Genomic DNA, 16,453 nt, shown 5'->3' on the forward strand with positions numbered 1-16,453 from the left:
TACACCAGAAACCCCTAGCTGCTCCCAGGACCCCTAGTATGGCCATCCCTGGAGAGGGTCCACCTCCACTGCCGCCCAGCCAGGGTGCTCGGCAGGGAGAGCGCCCCCTTGGGCTCCCAGCAGCACGTGATCTCTCTCGTGGTCTCCCCTCCAATGCCTGGACCCCACTTTGCTGGGAAGCCTGGCCAGGATCACAGCCACAGACAGGCTGGACTAGCCCTGTGGGTTGATACACAAACTTTCTACCCCCAAGACCTGGGGACGGGGCTCAGCCCTGGGTGAGCCGCCTCCAGAAGAGGCAGGCCTTGGAAGAGCGGCAGATTCAGTCTCCCGCTGCCCCCGGGGCTGGACCCCCGCCAGGCCTAGACCGGATCGCTTTTCTCCGGGTCGGCAGGTCCAACCGGACAGAACACGTCAGAGAACGGAGGGATCAACGCTGTAGCGCTCGATTGAGTTGGTCTGTCGGAGGGGGCACCCGCATTTCCGCCCCGCTGAGCGGTATGCCGGTGCGTGACGTGCTTAGCTGGCGCCCGGCGCCACTGATACGTCATCGCGAGGGGCGGGGTAAATGAGCCGGCCGGCTGGCGAAGGTTGGACCAGAACCTTATGGAGCTGCCAGGGGAGACTCGGCCCTGCGCCAGGTACCACTACCGGCAGCTGTGCCGGGGGGGGGACAGGCAGCGCCCCCAGCCGTGCCCGGCTTGGGGGTGGGGGCGGGGGGACAGGCAGCGCCCCCAGCCGTGCCCGGCTTGGGGTGGGGGGCGGGGACAGGCAGCACCCCCAGCTGTGCGGGGTCGGAGCGGGCAGTGCCCCTGGAGGCAGGTCGTGTTTACGGTCAGAGCAGCCCCTGCCGTGGCGCTTTCACCCTTGCATGGGAGTCCGCGCTGCTGGCAGGGAGCTGGTCTCTCTGAGCCATGCAGGGCTTGGTCTCTCTGCCTAGACTGGCAGGAGGGCACTTAGCAAGCCAGCAGCACTATGTGCAGGGGAGCCCACCTGCCTGCCCTAGCTCAAGGCTCTCTCGCAGCTGCTGGGCAGGAAGTGGGTCATTCTTTGCTGGTGCCCTAGCGATGGGAGGCTTCCTATTCCATCACCAGCCCCCGCCACAGCTGCCTCTGCAGGTGACACCCTCTCTGTAGCTCTCCCTGAGTTGGAAGCTCAGTGATGAGCAGGACGATGGGGAGTGAGGGAGAGGTGTAGGCACTGCCGACAGGGCTGGACCGGGGAGTGTGTATTTACCGGCTCTGGGTGGAAGTGACTCCCCAATTACCTTCTCTGCTGCTGGAATTAGTTTGCAGAGAGGCACTGGCAATGGTAGCTAGAAGAGTTACTGCCTGACAGCCATGCTGAGGCAGTTGCTCTAGCTCTGTCTTTTAAAGCACGGAAATCTAATTACTGCTCCATGTTTCAGTTCCTTTATAAAAAAAAAAAAAAGAAGACAAAGCTTGAGAAGCAGAAAATGTATTTTCTCCCCCCTGGAGGCTGCTTCTGCTGTATGATGTGTTTCTTGTTCCCTCTGCACCTCATCAGAGGGTGCTGGGCTCTGTTCTGCCACAGCAGAGCCACTTATATAGTGCCAAGGCCTGCATGGCAGCCCATCCCTCCATTTACACATAACACTGGCTGCCTCCACTGCAGACTGCCTGTTTGATTAGATCTTGAATGGGAATGATTGGGTGTGCGACAGAATAGGAGCTAAAAAGACTGGCTGGGTGCAGTTGGCCTCGCACTGCAGCTTACTGTCCTTACTGTTGAGAGAACACCTGCCCAGCAGCTGGGAATCAGGAGATCTTTTTGACAGCCTGAAGGACGGAGGGCTTGACTGGAGCGGGAGCACATCTGAGATCCCCTGGGAAGCTTCACAAGAGAGCAAATCCAGCCCCAAGCTGGGAGTCTGCTAACAGGAGCCTCTAGCAACTAGTTTCTCCTTCTAGCAGCTTGTTTTCTGGACGTAATGGTTGGCTGCTGCCCAGCCACTGTCATGAAACAGTTTGGGCTTTTACTAGAAACAGGGTCTAACTGGCTCCCCAGGGTTTACCTGCTTTTGCTTTTCCTTCAGGGGCCACCTCCTGGACTTGCCCTGGGAGGACATCCTGGTGCCACACATCCTCTGCCATCTGCCGCTGCGACAGCTCCTGAGCCTGCAAAGGGTCAGCAAGCCATTCCAGACTCTCATTCAGCTGTACTTGGCCAACATGCGCTGCTTTGACTCTAGCCAGGTATGGGACAGTTCTACACTTGGCGCTGGGGAGAGCTGTTACCTGTGGGAAGAACCTACAATGGGAAAGTCAGGCTAAGTGGAAGGGAGTGAGGCAAATCACAGTGAGATTATTTGCTCTGGTTAATGCCCTCGCCCGCCCCCCCAAATGCTTTCAGGGGCTGATAGGAGTGATTTAAGTCTCAGCAGTGAGCAGATTTGTTTGTTAATAATAGGCCATTAGGCTGACAGGAATGATGAAACCAGAAGCCCCTCCCATGGCCCATCCAAGCACCAGCAGGGCGGGAGCAGAGAGGCCCTAGGCTGGGAATGGGACACGCTCTCTGTTTTGCCGAGGTGTGGAGGCGGGTGGGAATGATGCATGCAGCTGTGTGTGGAATATGATGTGTCTAGATGGGTCTGGCTCCTTGAGGCGTGGGGATGGAAATACAATGTGTGCAGGTGTGTCCAGCCTTAGGGGCTGGAACTCACCAAGCCAAGTGTTCTTCCAGCCTTACTGGAAAGGTGGTACAGGGGGCTGCAGGGACGGCTCTTCCTGCTGAGTAGGAAACACAGGAGATTATAGGTTGGGCCTCAGTGAAGAGCTGGTCTACGCACAAATCAGCACAGAAATAGTAAGAGGTGGATGTTAAACCAGTTACAAATAAAACCAGTGGAATTATTTTAGTGCAAGTCTGAGTGAACATACTTATTATGGAGTAGCAGTGGCTCAAGTGGATTTAGTTAAATTTAGTTTGTTACTAACTGTGGCTAAATTCACTTGAGTCACAGTTATGCAAAAGACGTGTGTCCACATGGGGACTTGCACAGCTTAGAAGAGATTGAATAGAAGGAGTGACTGGCTGGGAAAAATTTTAAAAAAGAGCAAAATGGGCGTTGCTTGCCCTAGCACTGACTAAGAGGGGCAGGACTGTCTGCAAGTGTTTACAGCTGGAGAATGTAGAGAGGCAAGGATTTAGAAACAGAAGCAATGCAAAGGCATTAAGAGGAGTTAACTTTGGATTGAAGAGCTGGAATAACTTCTTGATGGCAAGAATTCTCGTACTGTGGATTGGCTTCTTAAGGGAAGCTGTGGGAGCCCCATCACTTGGGCCACTGAAGTGAAGAAGAAGCTGCAGGAAGTGCTGCAATCCTGGTGGGGGCGGGGGGTAGATTTGGTGACCTACCAGGTCTCCTCTGGCTCTTTAATGTCTCTGGTGCAAGGAAGAGATTGGTGGGAGAAGAGAAATTAAGAGCCAGGGCAGCATTGAAACAGTGGAGGTCTCCTTCTCTGTTCTCCCAACGCAGGTTGGCCCTCATCTCCCCAAAGCTGCTTTCTGTAACCTTCTGAAAGACAATGAAGTCCTGCAACATTTAGCGCTCCAGAACTGCTCTGATTGGCTGACTGACAAGGAGCTGCTTCCTGTGATTGGCCAGAACCACCATCTGCAGAAGATCCAGCTGAGCAGCTGCCTGCAGCTGAGCCGGCATGCCCTGGTGGCCATCTCGCTGAGCTGTCCCAACGTGCGCTGTCTCTCGCTGGCTCACTGTGAGTGGGTGGACAGCCTCTCTCTGCGCAGCCTGGCTGACCACTGCAAGGGACTTGAGTCCCTGGACCTGACAGCCTGTCGCCAGCTGAAGGATGAAGCCATCTGCTACCTGGTGCAGAAGTGCAGCAGGCTGAAGTCCCTCTCTCTGGCTGTCAATGCCAACGTGGGCGACACGGCCGTGGAGGAGATTGCCAAGTGCTGCCGTGAGCTGGAGCACCTGGACCTCACCGGGTGTCTGCGAGTCAAGAACGAGTCCATTAGGTACCAAGTTTGCTTAACTGTGAATGCAGGGTGGGGGGCTCTCCACGTGGGGTCAGAGCAGGGGGTGGAGATCAGAGAGAAGGGAGACAGGGTCTCTTCCTTGCTTGCTTCTGTGGTGCTGGGTGCAGTGGGAGGTGCTGGGGGAGGCTGCTGCCAGGCTCTAGAGGACAGTGTAGATACTAGATGCACCGATGTGGGCTTGGCTACAGTAAGCTCTCTGGGACGCCATAGAGAGGGATCAGGCTTGAGCTGATCACCAGATTATCATCTCCTGCATGTGCTCTATGCCCAGGCAAGGTCCTCCTCCCATGGGACAGGGGTGTTGGGTGTCGCACAGATTCATCTTCCAGTAACAGGGCAGGGGGGTGCTTGGAGCAGGAGCTGTGGCCTCCAGCCTGTGCTCTCTCTTGGCAGGGTCCTGGCCGAGTACTGCACCAAGCTGCGCTCACTGAAGGTGAAACACTGTCACAAGGTGGCTGAGTCCAGCCTGAGCATCCTCCGTGGCCGTGGGGTGGAGCTGGATGTGGAGCTGCCGCTGCAGAGGGCCCTTGTTCTCCTGCAGGACGGGGTTGGATTTGCCCCCTTCATTAACCTTCAGATCTAGAGGAGGGGGACAGCTGCTGCTGCTGAAAGGGGGAGAGAGCCCAGTTGGCCTCTGCCTCCTGGAGGGTGCTGTAAGAAATTGCTGCTGAGACTCTCAGAGGGAGCAGTCAGTCCCATCACTGTGGCTGGTCCTGATGGGGCTCTCTGACCTCCGTCTACCCCTCGCCCCCTTGGTGCTCTTTAGCTACTGCTGTGTTTGTAATGGGGATCCCTCATTGCCTCCTGGGGGAAGCAGCAGCCCTTTGCAGTGGTTTGAAAAGCGAGAGGCACTCTCAGCAGCACCATGGTGCTGAACATGTCCCGGCAGGGCCAGGTCAGCTGGTAAATGGGATATATTATTTAAGCAATATTTAAAATCTCTAAGCCCAGCATGCTGGGCATCGGCTGTACAGAGAGCAGGACACTGTGCAGGGACTATGGCCATGGACTGGCTGCAGAACTGTTGAATAAACCAGACCACCTCTGCCCTATTAAAGAAGAAGTGTGAGCTCTCCTCCCAGCCAGGACAGGGCTTGCTGAGCTGGGGGGAGGGCATCTCAGTGATAGCTGCAGCACACTGGAATGACCTTGTCAGAAACCAGAGGGCTCTGCTCCCTCTGGGTGGGCCATCTCCCAACAGCAGTGGCACAGGCTAGTCACCCTGACCAGGAGCTAGCCTGTACCACCACTCGCTGCCTGTGCTACTGCAGCTACCCTGCTGTTCTTAGCATGTGGCTCGATGAGAACTAGGAGTCACAGCTCTAGCTCCAAGTGTGGGCTGGAGGGGGAGTGACACTAGCTCTGGAGAGGGGGAGCCTGATTCCCAACTGCTACGGCAGGGAGAAGAGCGAAACCTCTGTGGGTTCTTACTGCCGTGGAACTCAGTTCACATCTGAGTTTGGTCAGAAGTGTAGCTTTATCCTGAGCTGTGTCCCCTGCTCATCACAGGGCTAGTGGCTGCCAGTCAGGTTCCAGCCCTGAAATAGCAGGGCCCCCTAGGGGTGTCTTCAGCTGCTAGCTGCATCGAGGTGCTGCAGATCCAGCAGGAACTGTGCTGGCAGCTCACAATACCAGGCCTAGTTTCCAGCCTAAGCCCTTACACTCACTGTGCATTCAATCTGCTAAAGGAGCTGCATGTAGCCAATCCGCAGGCACCATCTCATGCCCTGAGGAGGGGTGTGGCAGAGAGAGAAGGATGCAGCTTGAGCCTCCAACCAACCATGAGACCCTGGTGACCCTTCCCAGGAGCAGACATGGTCTGTCTGAATTCCACAGATTCACACCATCTTTACTAACTGTCACAATCAACACCACTGCACACACATTTAAAAAGACAGCTGTGAACTGCACTAGCCACACTTTAGCTATAAAAACATCCCCATGCAAGGAATGGCAGAGAGGTCCAGGACACACAGTTGCAGGGTTGGTCAAATTTGCCATAGCGATGGCTGGCTCCTGGCTGCGGAGGGACAATTTGGAGGGTTACACAAACAGTGTTGCTGAACAGGCTCCTCTGTAGCATCATGCTATAATTAGAGGCTGACAGCAGCATGCTGACTCCCAGTGGTAGGTTAGTTCCAGTTAGAGGAGTGTAGAAGGCCTCAGGGCTGTCCCTCCATGCCTCAGGCAGCAGGGTAGAGGACGATGCCTTGGAGGGAACGTCCGTCAGTGGAATTTGTATTTCTTGGCTGGCTTGAGGCTGATGTAAGTTCTCTTCATCTCCTCACTCTCTGGCTTCTTAATGTCTTTGTACCTTTCTCCCTTTGTACTCACCACCTGGTTGTCAATGTAGCGGATCAGTTTCTTGGGAGCCTAGGAAGGAAGTGAAATTGATGTGAAGTAGAAAGTGATGGAAGCCCTGGGTGGGTCTGTGGGTCAGGTGCAATCAGGGCCGGTGCAACCATTTAGGCGACCTAAGTGGTCACCTAGGGTGCTGGGATTTGGGGGGTGCCATTTTCTTTGGCAGCGACCGCAGTGGCTGGATCTTCAGCGGCCCCAGTCGCTGCTGGCATTTAGGTGGAGGGAGCTGGGGCAGGGGAGCACGGGGAGGGCCGCCTGCAGCAAGTAAGGGGCAGGGGGTGACATGCAGGGGACTCCTCGCCCCAGCTCTCCCCTGCCCCGCCTCCTCCCCGAGCATGCCATGGCTGCTTCACTTCTCCCTCCTCCCAGGCTTGTGGCACCTAAGCTGATTGGCGCTGCAAGCCTGGGAGGTGGGAGAAGTGAAGCAGCCACAGCCTGCTTGGGGAGAAGGCGGGGCAGGGGTGAGCTGCTTCACTTCTCCCGCCTCCCAGGCTTGCAGTGCCAATCAGCTTAGGCGCCGCAAGCCTGGGAGGCAGGAGAAGTGAAGCAGCCACGATGTGCTCGTGTGCGGAGCAGGGGTGAGTGCCTCAGAGGGGAGGGTGAGGAGCTGCCGCGGGAGGGGCGACTCGGGGGGGGGGGGGAAGGGCGCAAGGTGGAAGTTTCGCCTAGGGTGCGAAACATCCTTGCGCAGGCCCTGGGTGCAACTGGCATCAACTGAAAGGTTTAGGGTCTGTCTCTCACATGTTCTTTAAGAGCAGGACTAGCTGAACTCAGGGGCTGGAGAACACTGTGTGAGTCTTGGTTAAAGAACTGTTAGGAAAGCAAGATGAAGCCACTGGCGTATACCTACCCCCTCGTGGGAAACCACAGCATTAGGCTAAAGTGGTAAATAGTGACAGCCCCTGCTGCCCATCTTACACCTCTCTTGGCTGCACTAGTTCCCCCTTCCCTCCAGGGAAAGGCTCTATGAATGGGGGTTTCATTGTGGCAGATTCACTCTGTTGCCAACCGGTAGTTAGACCCTGTTACAGCCAAAAACTCATAGCCATGCCAAGTGTGGCTCTCCTCACCTCCTTTGGTGGCACCGGCCTGTGTGTTTTCTGGTCCTCCTCGCTGTCCACCATCATGTATCTGAAACAAACACATTAGTGAAAGCTGCCACACACAATACTGTGACTATCATGGGCTACTCACATCCCGTTTCCTTACCCCTCGCCCCATTTTCAGTGTGACCTCAACACCTGCTGCCCTCCACTTCCATCTGAACACTGGGAATGAGCCCAGGACTAACAGTGGGAGGGAGGAGGTACTGCAGCATCAGAGGTGCTATCCTTCCGATGGGTGGGATCCTGCACAGCCAGCTAAAGGTCTCTGGAACCTGGGGTGATATCTCAGGCAGTGTGAAGTGTACCTGAAGGCAGACTGGCTACTTGGTTTGTTCAGGCAGGCCCAGATCATCAAGGTATTTAGGTGCCTAGCTCCTAAATGGGAGTTAGGCACCCAAATACTTTGGAGGATCTGGGGCCTTAATCCTGCCCTATCAAGAGCTGCTCAGAGATGTAAGGGCCAAGTTCCGATCTATTTTAGGAAGCAGGTTTGCTACTTTCCAATCTCTGTGGGTGGGCAGCATCGACGACGTGTTCTGAGCACCATGTAGCTGAAGGACATGACGGTGGGTTCCTGGTAGCACAGTGCAGAACTGGCTGCATCTCTCCTTCCAGAGATGACTCCTTCAAAACTTCATGCACTATAATCCTTTACTAAAGTGGTTTGAGGAGTAAAGTGTCATCTCGCTCCATGTTTGACTGATGCACAGGTACTTGCTCACAGCACTGATGAGTTCTTTACTTCTGTTCCCACTCTGGAGCCAATACAACTATGTGATGGCACAGCCAGCCTTGGTCATTTTCCCCCGAGCTAGAATAGCTGTTCCTGTGTATTTCCAGCTAGAGGACTGCTCTCAATCACTGTGCTTGAGTTGTGTTGTAAGTGCAGGACCTTGCCAATGCCACCATTAAAGTGAGGTTAGCAAATGTGACTAAGTGGCACCTTTTTAGTCAACGCATCTGCTCCCTCGCGATCACACCAAGCTTGTGTCAGATCAGCTGGAGCTAGGTTAGCCCTTGGGAGATAGCACGGCTCTGGGAAAGCGAGCTGGGTTCCATTCTGCCTTACTCACACCCGCCAGCTGAATTCCAACTGTTGTTTATCACTGTCAGTGATGTAGGGAAGCAGAAAGAACCAGCCTGGAGGGGCAGATCCCAGCTGGGCGGGTGCAGGCTGCAGCTTCAGCACTTATGGATAGCGGCTTTAGGCCCTACTCAACCAAACATGGCTGTAAGAATCAATAGGGACACCCCGAGCAGAGTTCACATCCCTTCTCTGAATGGACCTGCATTTTGAGATTAGCCATGCCCCAGAAATGCCAGGATCCTCTCCTTACCAATGGCCCAACTGCAGAGTGGCACACAGCAAAGCTCTTGGATAGGTTGGTTTGGTAGGGTAGCCTCGGTGGGCAAGTTCTGTTTATGACCTTTTCCCTGAGCTCCTCATCAGAGCCCGTTCTTGCCACTCAACAAGGACATGAGCAGATCCTTGCTGCTTGGTACTTACTTCTGTAAGATAAATCGTTTGAGATCCTCTTGTTTGGGTGCTTGGTGGGGCCTTGCTGTCTCCTGGGATTAGAGAGTAGGAAAGGATGTGGGTGAGCTACAAAGGAATCAGCCTGTTCAATTCCATCTTGTTAGCTAGTCCCTGTGTGGAGAAGCCACCCCGGCTGCCAGCCAGTTGACGTTAGGGGAGGAGAATGCCTGGGGCACAATCTCTCTTATGGCAGCCCAACAGGCTGGACCACCTGTACCTGGAGTCCCTGGAGAAGGAGCCAGCTCAGTGGGATCTCACTGCTCTGCTCACAGGGTGAAGACCTGTTGGCCTCTTCCATTTGCTGTGGGGATGTGGAAGATCCCCACAACCACTTTCAGAGGTAAAGAACCACATTTCAACTTGTGTGATGCCCTGCTGTATTTGTGGGCACTGCTTCCTCCAATCCACCCTCCCCCACCCGGTGCTGCTGTCAAGGCCACAATACCTTCAGGTTAGCGCCCCCTGGGCCAGGTTCCACCTTCTCTTCCACCAGTAACTGCACCGCCTCTTCCAGGTTTCCCAGCACCATGGCCAGCGCCTTTTGAGCCTGGCTGAGGGTGCAGGCTGGGAACATCTCCAGGAGCAGCTCCACCCTATCCTTCAGGTCACCTTCTGCTCCCTGGTCAGGGTGAGAGAGACCTGGGATGAGCCTGGAGGGCAGCGAGGGGCTTGGCACTTTAGGTCAGGAAAACTGCTTTCCATTAAGCCAGATATTTTTCCACAGCTTCAGTAGAACCAGGCCTCCCCACAGGGGCAGGTGCAAGCCTCATCCCTGAAGCTGGGGAGCTAGTTATGGGTTTAGCTCTTTGCAGGCCCTGCCCACACACACAGCAGCAAGGAGTCTGGATATTATTGGCCTACCTCTTGCCAGCAGATTAGCAGTCCCCCAAGGTAGGTCTTCTGGGTGTTGGCTCATTTGCCTACTGTGCTGCTGCATGTCCATCCCCCCGTGAGACAGAGATTCTGGGAACTGGCCCATTTACCTGTAGCCCTGACAACTGGCACTCCCAGCGTGTGGAGTCGCAGCGAAGGGGGCGGGGAGGGGTTTAAGCACAGCATGCTACCGCTGCAGCAGAGATGCTGAAGTGCAGCAATGACAGTTTCTATAAAGCAAGTGGCAAATGGTGACAATCACCAAGCAAGAAGAGAGCATCAGTAAGCACGTTCTAGCCCCAGTGCAGGGGGAAAGAGAGCACGGATGGGACCGGGTGTGCAGAGAAGTGCTCACAATGGGGATACCAGCTGAGCAATGCTCTCTACAGCTGGAGCATGGCTTGTCCCTGAATTGCACAGAGGGGATGAAGGACAATGGCTCGTATTTAATCAGTGCTTTTTATCCAGCACAGTACAAACATTCTGAACAAATTCTGCAAACTCTCTCATCAGGAATCACAGCATCGACCACTGAAATGCAGCCACTTGTCCGGTGGAAAGGGGAAGCCGTATGATGGTTTAGGACAGGAAATGGAGACTATAAGAAATTAGAACTTGGGGGGGGGGGGGGTTAGGGATGCAGAATGCAGCAGACAGTGTCAGAATTTGGCTTTTGTGAAAAGTCCCATGAGATCTTTAATGACAAGCAGGCAGACACTCTGCTACCTCCCATCCAGAAAGTAGCACAGCATCTCCCAGCTGCAGAGCTGGTTCTGTGCTGACTCAGAGGGAAGAGCATGAGCTGTGGAGTTGCCCACACCACTTCTGGCAACCTTTGAGTTTTTCTGGGGGGTTTCCCCTCCCAGAACTGACAAGAGCTTGCTCATCATATCACACAAGCTGAGGTCACATTTTGAGAGAATACTGCTTCCGGCCACCTACAGCACATAGAGCCCTACAGAGTCAGATTATGTCCAGACCCCCATGGTAACCTATGGCATGCAACTCTGTCTGTCCTGTGTCTAGTTCTCTATGGCAACATCCCAGTACCTGAGCTATGGCTCCCTCTGCTGGTATATGCAGCCTCCTCTCATCAGAAGCTCCTTCCCCCTGCTCTTTGCTCTGGTTCAGCTCTTCAGCAGGGGCTCTGCTCATGCTCTCCACAGCCTTTTGGCAAACCTTTCCTTAAAGACACAGTGCACATTTATTTATGAGCAATCCTGTAAAGGTTACCGCTACCTATTCGTTTTGTTATGAGAAAGACAAGGTTGCTACTGTGCCGTATGCCAGCACAAATTCCTTTCTCCATGATTGGTTTCCAGCCAATGCTCTCCTACTACTGCCAACCAGATATGGTTGCCACCTTGTTCACACAGCCCACAGTGGGGCAGAGTTAAGGTTGCTTAGGTGCCTTAACTGTGTGTTTCCAGACCATAACATGTTTGGATTTCTTTTAAGTGACACCTTAATCTTTTAAATGAATTTCTGGGGTTTGTATTGCTGGGGTTGGGGTAAATTACACCATCCCTGTATTAAGTGACCAGTACATATTCTCAGTTGTTGTTTGGGAATTAATTCACATATAGGCAAGGCTCCTGCACACTGTAAGGCCCAGTGTGCAATGTGGTCAGACTGCTTTGATGAAGCCAGCATTGTCGCATGTGTGGTGTGTGTGTGTGTGGGGGGGGGAGGTGTGGGGGGGAAGAGATGGTTAATGCACTGGATTGGGAATCAGGATCCCTGGGTTCTTTTCTCCCAGCTCTAACACAGACTGTCTCTGTGTGATAAGAGGAAGTCATTTAGAAGGTATATGCCTCAGTTTCCACATCTGTAAAGTGGGGGTGATACTTCCCCATGCATGTGAGGCACCTTGAGATGGTAGCTTGGAGGATGCTGTGGCCATGCTGTGTATTATTATGTGATCTGTAGGCTGCTCTCTGGTATGTACGATAAGGGCAGGGCAGTCTGCTCTATTATGTGGGGCCTTTTGGCTCCAAAGGAGATGCCAGTGAGGCTTCATTTGGGCAAAATCTGGACCCCTCTGCCCCGATGGGTCTCACCACCAGAGATTTTACACATCTATTTTCAGGCAGCAAGCTACTGCTTTGCTTTACTGCACTGATACAGCTGACGCTCAGATTCTAAGGCCAGAAGGGACCATTATGTCTGCCCTCCTGCACAGCACAGGTCAGAGATCCTCACCCAGAAATTCCTGCAGCCAGCCCCTAACTCCTGGATGGGGTAGAGCAGTTCCTTTAGAAAGGCATCCTAGCTCGAATTATAGACGCCAATGAGAGAGAATCCAGCTGACTCTCTCAGGCTAAGTATCTGTACTGTCTGGGTTTGCAACCCTTGAGCCGTGCTGCTAATGGGAATGCAGAGAGAAATCCCCAACTTACTGGCTTTGGAAGGAGGATTTGACCTGGTCTGTCCAATCCTGTTTCCAAACTATACACAAGACCCCTCTAGATACCTCAGGGGCAATAGCCTCGTACAGGGAACCTTCCCCTTACTCTGCATTCGCTTTATATGCAGTTGGGATCACCAGCAACCCTAGGGATTTGTTCAAGTGGATTTTCCCACACAAGTGCCTCTAGTTCAGTCACAAACAAGCGCATTCCAAGCTACCAACCCTCCTGTCAAGACTCTGACAATCCGATCAGAAGTCAAGCGATTCAGACTCTCAAGTGAGACTCTCCTAAATATCCCAGCTTAAAATAGCAAGATCATGCATTGTTCTGCGACGCTCCCCATCCCTCAGAGAATTTAAGACTAAAACCACATCCTTGATGCACCTCCGCATGCCTGAGCGCCTACCGTACAACTTACCTTTGTTGTGAGCTTCGCTGAGCCTTTCCGAGAGGGCAAACATCATTTCACAAATGTTCCCGCTGCAAGAGACAGTAGCAGTGTTATTGGCATAGGGGGCATAAGCATTGTCGCCTTCCAATACAGGCTTCTCCTGCTGATCTAAGTACCTACAAGTCCCCCACCCTGAAATCACTGTATAGTATCTGTGTAGTATTCCCCACACACCTGGCAGGGGTTGTGAGAGTCACTAACAGCAGACAGCTGCTTCTGGAATTCTACACTGAGCACATGCGACCCAATCTATGCAAAACAACCATATTGCTGAGCCACTAATCTAGAAAAATGGACCCTGTAAAGCCAATGTGTGCAGCAGGCTAGTGCCATAGTAAATCCAGTACAACGAACTAGGGTCTCAGAAAGCCTGGGGCCTGCTTGCAATCTGTACTGGTATTAGTCATCACATACCCAAGTAAAGGCCTGATTCCGTACATGACTGCATGGTTTTGGGACCAGAAGATCCTTAAACCAAAGCACTGAGCTGCTTAATTTGACAACTCAGCTCTGTGGCACTAAGACACTTAGACCCAGTTCCTGAAGTGTGGCACCTATGTCCCAGATGATTAGAGGCACACACCTGTTGATTTCTGCAAAGCCAGGGATATACGCCTCCATCATTTCCACAAAGGCATCCATATCAAAGTTCTCCTCGGATGATTCTGGTGAACCTAGTTCTTCCAGGACACTAGCGATGTAGGAGAAGACGACTTCATCCATGCCGCTGAAGACAAGGAGAACACAAGCATAGGGACTTGAGCTAACAGATACTCACCCCTCTAGTGCCCTTCCACCTAGTGCAACTGCAGTCACAGGACCCACTTTGGCCAGCTTCCTGTGCTGAGATTGGATCAGATCTCACAAGTGAAGGCAGGTAGGACCTTGTCAATAGTTGTAGGGCAGATTTTCAGGGATAATCTGAGGTCCTGCAGAAAATGACTTGTACAGTTTAATTTGTGACTATCTTCCTTCCCAGTCAGCACTAAAGTAATACCCCAGTACACTGCTGGGGGAGGGAGGACAGTATTGTTGGAGTTACAATGTCTGAGCAAGGTCCTGAAGACTTGTGACAATGTTAATTCTGGTGTTTCGGGCAGATTCCAAAGGTAATTGCACTCTGTAGATAGAATTTCAGGTCAACAATCTACTTCTCTAGTACTCTTCTTCATTTTCTGTCCTAAACCTCCATACAGCTGCCATGGACTGCAAAACAGCCACCGCATTCCAACCTAGAGATGGCTGCATTTCACTAGTGGGCAAAGTTCTTGTTATATAAACTATGTACGGCTATATCAGTCTGCTGTTTGAAAAGCACTCTGGGATCCCTTAAAGATGATAGGCGCTAGAGAGATCTGTGTTACTGCACAAGAAGTTAATAACCTTATTCCTTCGTTTCACTGGAAGCTACTAAATGGTAACACTAAGTTATGGATAGTGAAAGGGTTCTAGCAGACTTTGGACAAATTACATGTACTCCTGAGATCTAGATTGAGGGGCAGCAGAATACAATACATGGAAGTTAGAACATCAGACCTAGAGTTTAATAAAAGGGGAAAAGGGGCAACTAACAGAAAGTCCAAATTCAAAAGATGAGCTGGAACATACCTAAGATCGGCATCAGGGATGTGGGACTGGATGAAGCACGTCAGAGAGTCTTGAATGATTCTTTCAACATCCATGTCTCTTTAAAGGGTTTCTTTAAGTGGGGAAAAAAAACCTCATATAATTTCAGAGGCAAGAATGAGACTAGAGCATTCACATGCACAACACCTCCATGTAGGCTCATGCAATCAAAACAATTCATGAACTCCACTGGTCCAGCACATAGCCCTGGGGAACAGTCATAGGAGTTACCTGCAGTATGAGGAGCCACCAGAGATATCAGCCCAACGTAGTCCGACCACTCTGTGTTTCACAGCTTCTCTCTGCTACTGGTGTGAAAGGCTTTCACAAGTGCAGAGCAAAGCTCCCCCGCTCAGCAGGTGTAGTACAGCAAGAAGTCCTAACACATGGCAAGCTGAAGAGTTGCAGAATCAGATGGCAGGATGCGCTCCGATGAAGAAAGGCTTCGGATATTGCTTGCTCCCTGAAGGAGAGGACGGCTCTTCCAGCTAACAGTGTTTTCAGTGATGCCTGGCTTTGTAAATGCCAGGATAGTGCCTTTCAGGGAAAGGGCAGCCTATAGCGGCTTTCACAAGGGAATACCAGGCAGGGCACAGCCAACTAGTCTGCCAGCCAAAATATCAAAGGTCTCCCGGTCAGGCAGGGTAGCGCCAGCGGAATCCTGCACAAACAGGAGCCCACTGTTGTGCTTTGTGAATGAGCTGTTCTGTAGATGAATGTGACCACAACGGGAGCATTTGATAACAGTAACTGAGCAGGGGCGTTCTAAGGATCACAGACCTCCCACGCAAGCAAGGGCAGGACTGCACTGTCCACCCACGCTCTCTCTGCTAGCGTCAGAGTGCAGTCTGAACCGCTGGAGAGACGCTATCCCACCAGCTGTCTCACTCATAACTTCCCTCTTGTGCTTGAGGTACATGCCAGCTGATGACACAGCAAGCAACCTCTCACTGCTGGGCCTGAGTTACATATGTGGGCACAGACGCCTACTTGAGGATGGTATCATGATTCCTGGTGAGCGATGTTGGCACTGTACAGACAGCCTGACGTGGTCACAACCCCAAAGAGCTTAGAATCTACAGGCATGATCACACTTCCAGTATGCGTCAGTGGCAAAACTCCCTTGATTTAACTGGGAGCAGGACCAAACCCTAAATTAGGCAGCACAGGCCTCTAGGAGAGCAACTCCGTGAGGTGCTGAGCACTAGCTCTGATAGGAATCAAGGTTGCACACATCTCCTGAGAGAGGACTTTACCAGAGCTAACTGGATACAAACAGCTACCCCATTGTGCTCAGCAGCGGGTTTGAGGGCCCCTGCAGGGAACAGCACTTCCAGCCAGGTTATAAGCTTTGTTTTCATGTGTGAATAGAAGTTTTGGAGGCCCCCCTGTTGGCCAGAGAACAGCAGGGCTCCTGTGTATTCTGCAAGAGCTACCTGGAATTTACCTCCAGACACAGAACCCTCTGCATTAGCAGGCTGAACACCAGACAGTGGCGCCACATTGGCAAGTACTCTGCCAACCATGCCAGGGTTTAGAACCCATCGCAGCAGCATTCTGTGCTCAGGCAGAGCAGGGAGCAGAGTAAACAACTCTGGCAAATGGGAGAGATTCACAGATTCCAAGGCCAGACGGGGCCACTGCGATCATTTAGCCTGCCCTCCTGCATAGCACAGACCAGAGTGCTACCCTGAACTAGAGAGCTCTTTTAGATAAACACCAAACCTTGATTTAAACATGGTCAGTGATGGAGAATTCACCATGACCTTGGGAAGTTATTCTAAGGGCTAATTACCCTAGCCTCCGTTTGTCAGAGGATGGAGATGGATGGCAGGAGAGAGATCACTTGATCATTGCCTGTTAGGTCCACTCCCTCTGGGACACCTGGCATTGGCCACTGTCAGTAGATAGGATACTGGGCTAGACGGACCTTTGGTTTGACCTGGTATGGCCATTCTTATGTACCCTCACTGTTAAAAATTTACACCTTCTTTCCAGACTGAATTTGTCTAGCTTTAACTTCCAGCCATTGGATTGTGTTAGACCTTTGGCTGCTAGATTG

The 16,453-nt window shown here is 52.5% G+C and overlaps 2 protein-coding genes across 2 annotated transcripts; one reads left to right on the top strand and one right to left on the bottom strand.

The window, feature by feature from the left end:
- The first annotated feature begins 567 nt into the window (after positions 1–567).
- Positions 568–5,750, top strand: FBXL15 (F-box and leucine rich repeat protein 15). The gene is made up of 4 exons (XM_075072917.1): positions 568–641; positions 2,057–2,216; positions 3,503–4,005; positions 4,420–5,750. The coding sequence occupies exons 1-4, from the start codon at positions 607–609 to the stop codon at positions 4,607–4,609; spliced, it is 888 nt and encodes a 295-aa protein (XP_074929018.1). The 5' UTR covers positions 568–606; the 3' UTR covers positions 4,610–5,750.
- A 98-nt stretch (positions 5,751–5,848) lies between these two features.
- Positions 5,849–14,452, bottom strand: CUEDC2 (CUE domain containing 2). The gene is made up of 8 exons (XM_032778246.2): positions 14,374–14,452; positions 13,349–13,492; positions 12,733–12,794; positions 10,954–11,087; positions 9,476–9,649; positions 9,001–9,062; positions 7,458–7,518; positions 5,849–6,399 (listed from the first exon to the last, which is right to left on the bottom strand). The coding sequence occupies exons 1-8, from the start codon at positions 14,445–14,447 to the stop codon at positions 6,253–6,255; spliced, it is 858 nt and encodes a 285-aa protein (XP_032634137.1). The 5' UTR covers positions 14,448–14,452; the 3' UTR covers positions 5,849–6,252.
- Positions 14,453–16,453: the final 2,001 nt, after the last annotated feature.

Source organism: Chelonoidis abingdonii, chromosome 16 (genome assembly GCF_003597395.2).
Source record: "Chelonoidis abingdonii isolate Lonesome George chromosome 16, CheloAbing_2.0, whole genome shotgun sequence".
NCBI classification, from domain to species: domain Eukaryota; kingdom Metazoa; phylum Chordata; order Testudines; family Testudinidae; genus Chelonoidis; species Chelonoidis abingdonii.

What these genes read in the sequence shown, in the direction of transcription:
- CUEDC2 (XM_032778246.2), bottom strand. Translation starts at nt 14,447, where the DNA reads ATGGATGTTGAAAGAATCATTCAAGACTCTCTGACGTGCTTCATCCAG. An exon ending in CAGCGAAGCTCACAACAAAG is followed by an intron (nt 11,088 to 12,732) that starts GTAAGTTGTACG and finishes TGTGTCTTTAAG; the next exon opens with GAAAGGTTTGCCAAAAGGCT. An exon ending in CAGGGGGCGCTAACCTGAAG is followed by an intron (nt 9,063 to 9,475) that starts GTATTGTGGCCT and finishes CTCTAATCCCAG; the next exon opens with GAGACAGCAAGGCCCCACCA.
- FBXL15 (XM_075072917.1), top strand. Translation starts at nt 607, where the DNA reads ATGGAGCTGCCAGGGGAGACTCGGCCCTGCGCCAG. An exon ending in GAGACTCGGCCCTGCGCCAG is followed by an intron (nt 642 to 2,056) that starts GTACCACTACCG and finishes CTTTTCCTTCAG; the next exon opens with GGGCCACCTCCTGGACTTGC. An exon ending in GTCAAGAACGAGTCCATTAG is followed by an intron (nt 4,006 to 4,419) that starts GTACCAAGTTTG and finishes CTCTCTTGGCAG; the next exon opens with GGTCCTGGCCGAGTACTGCA.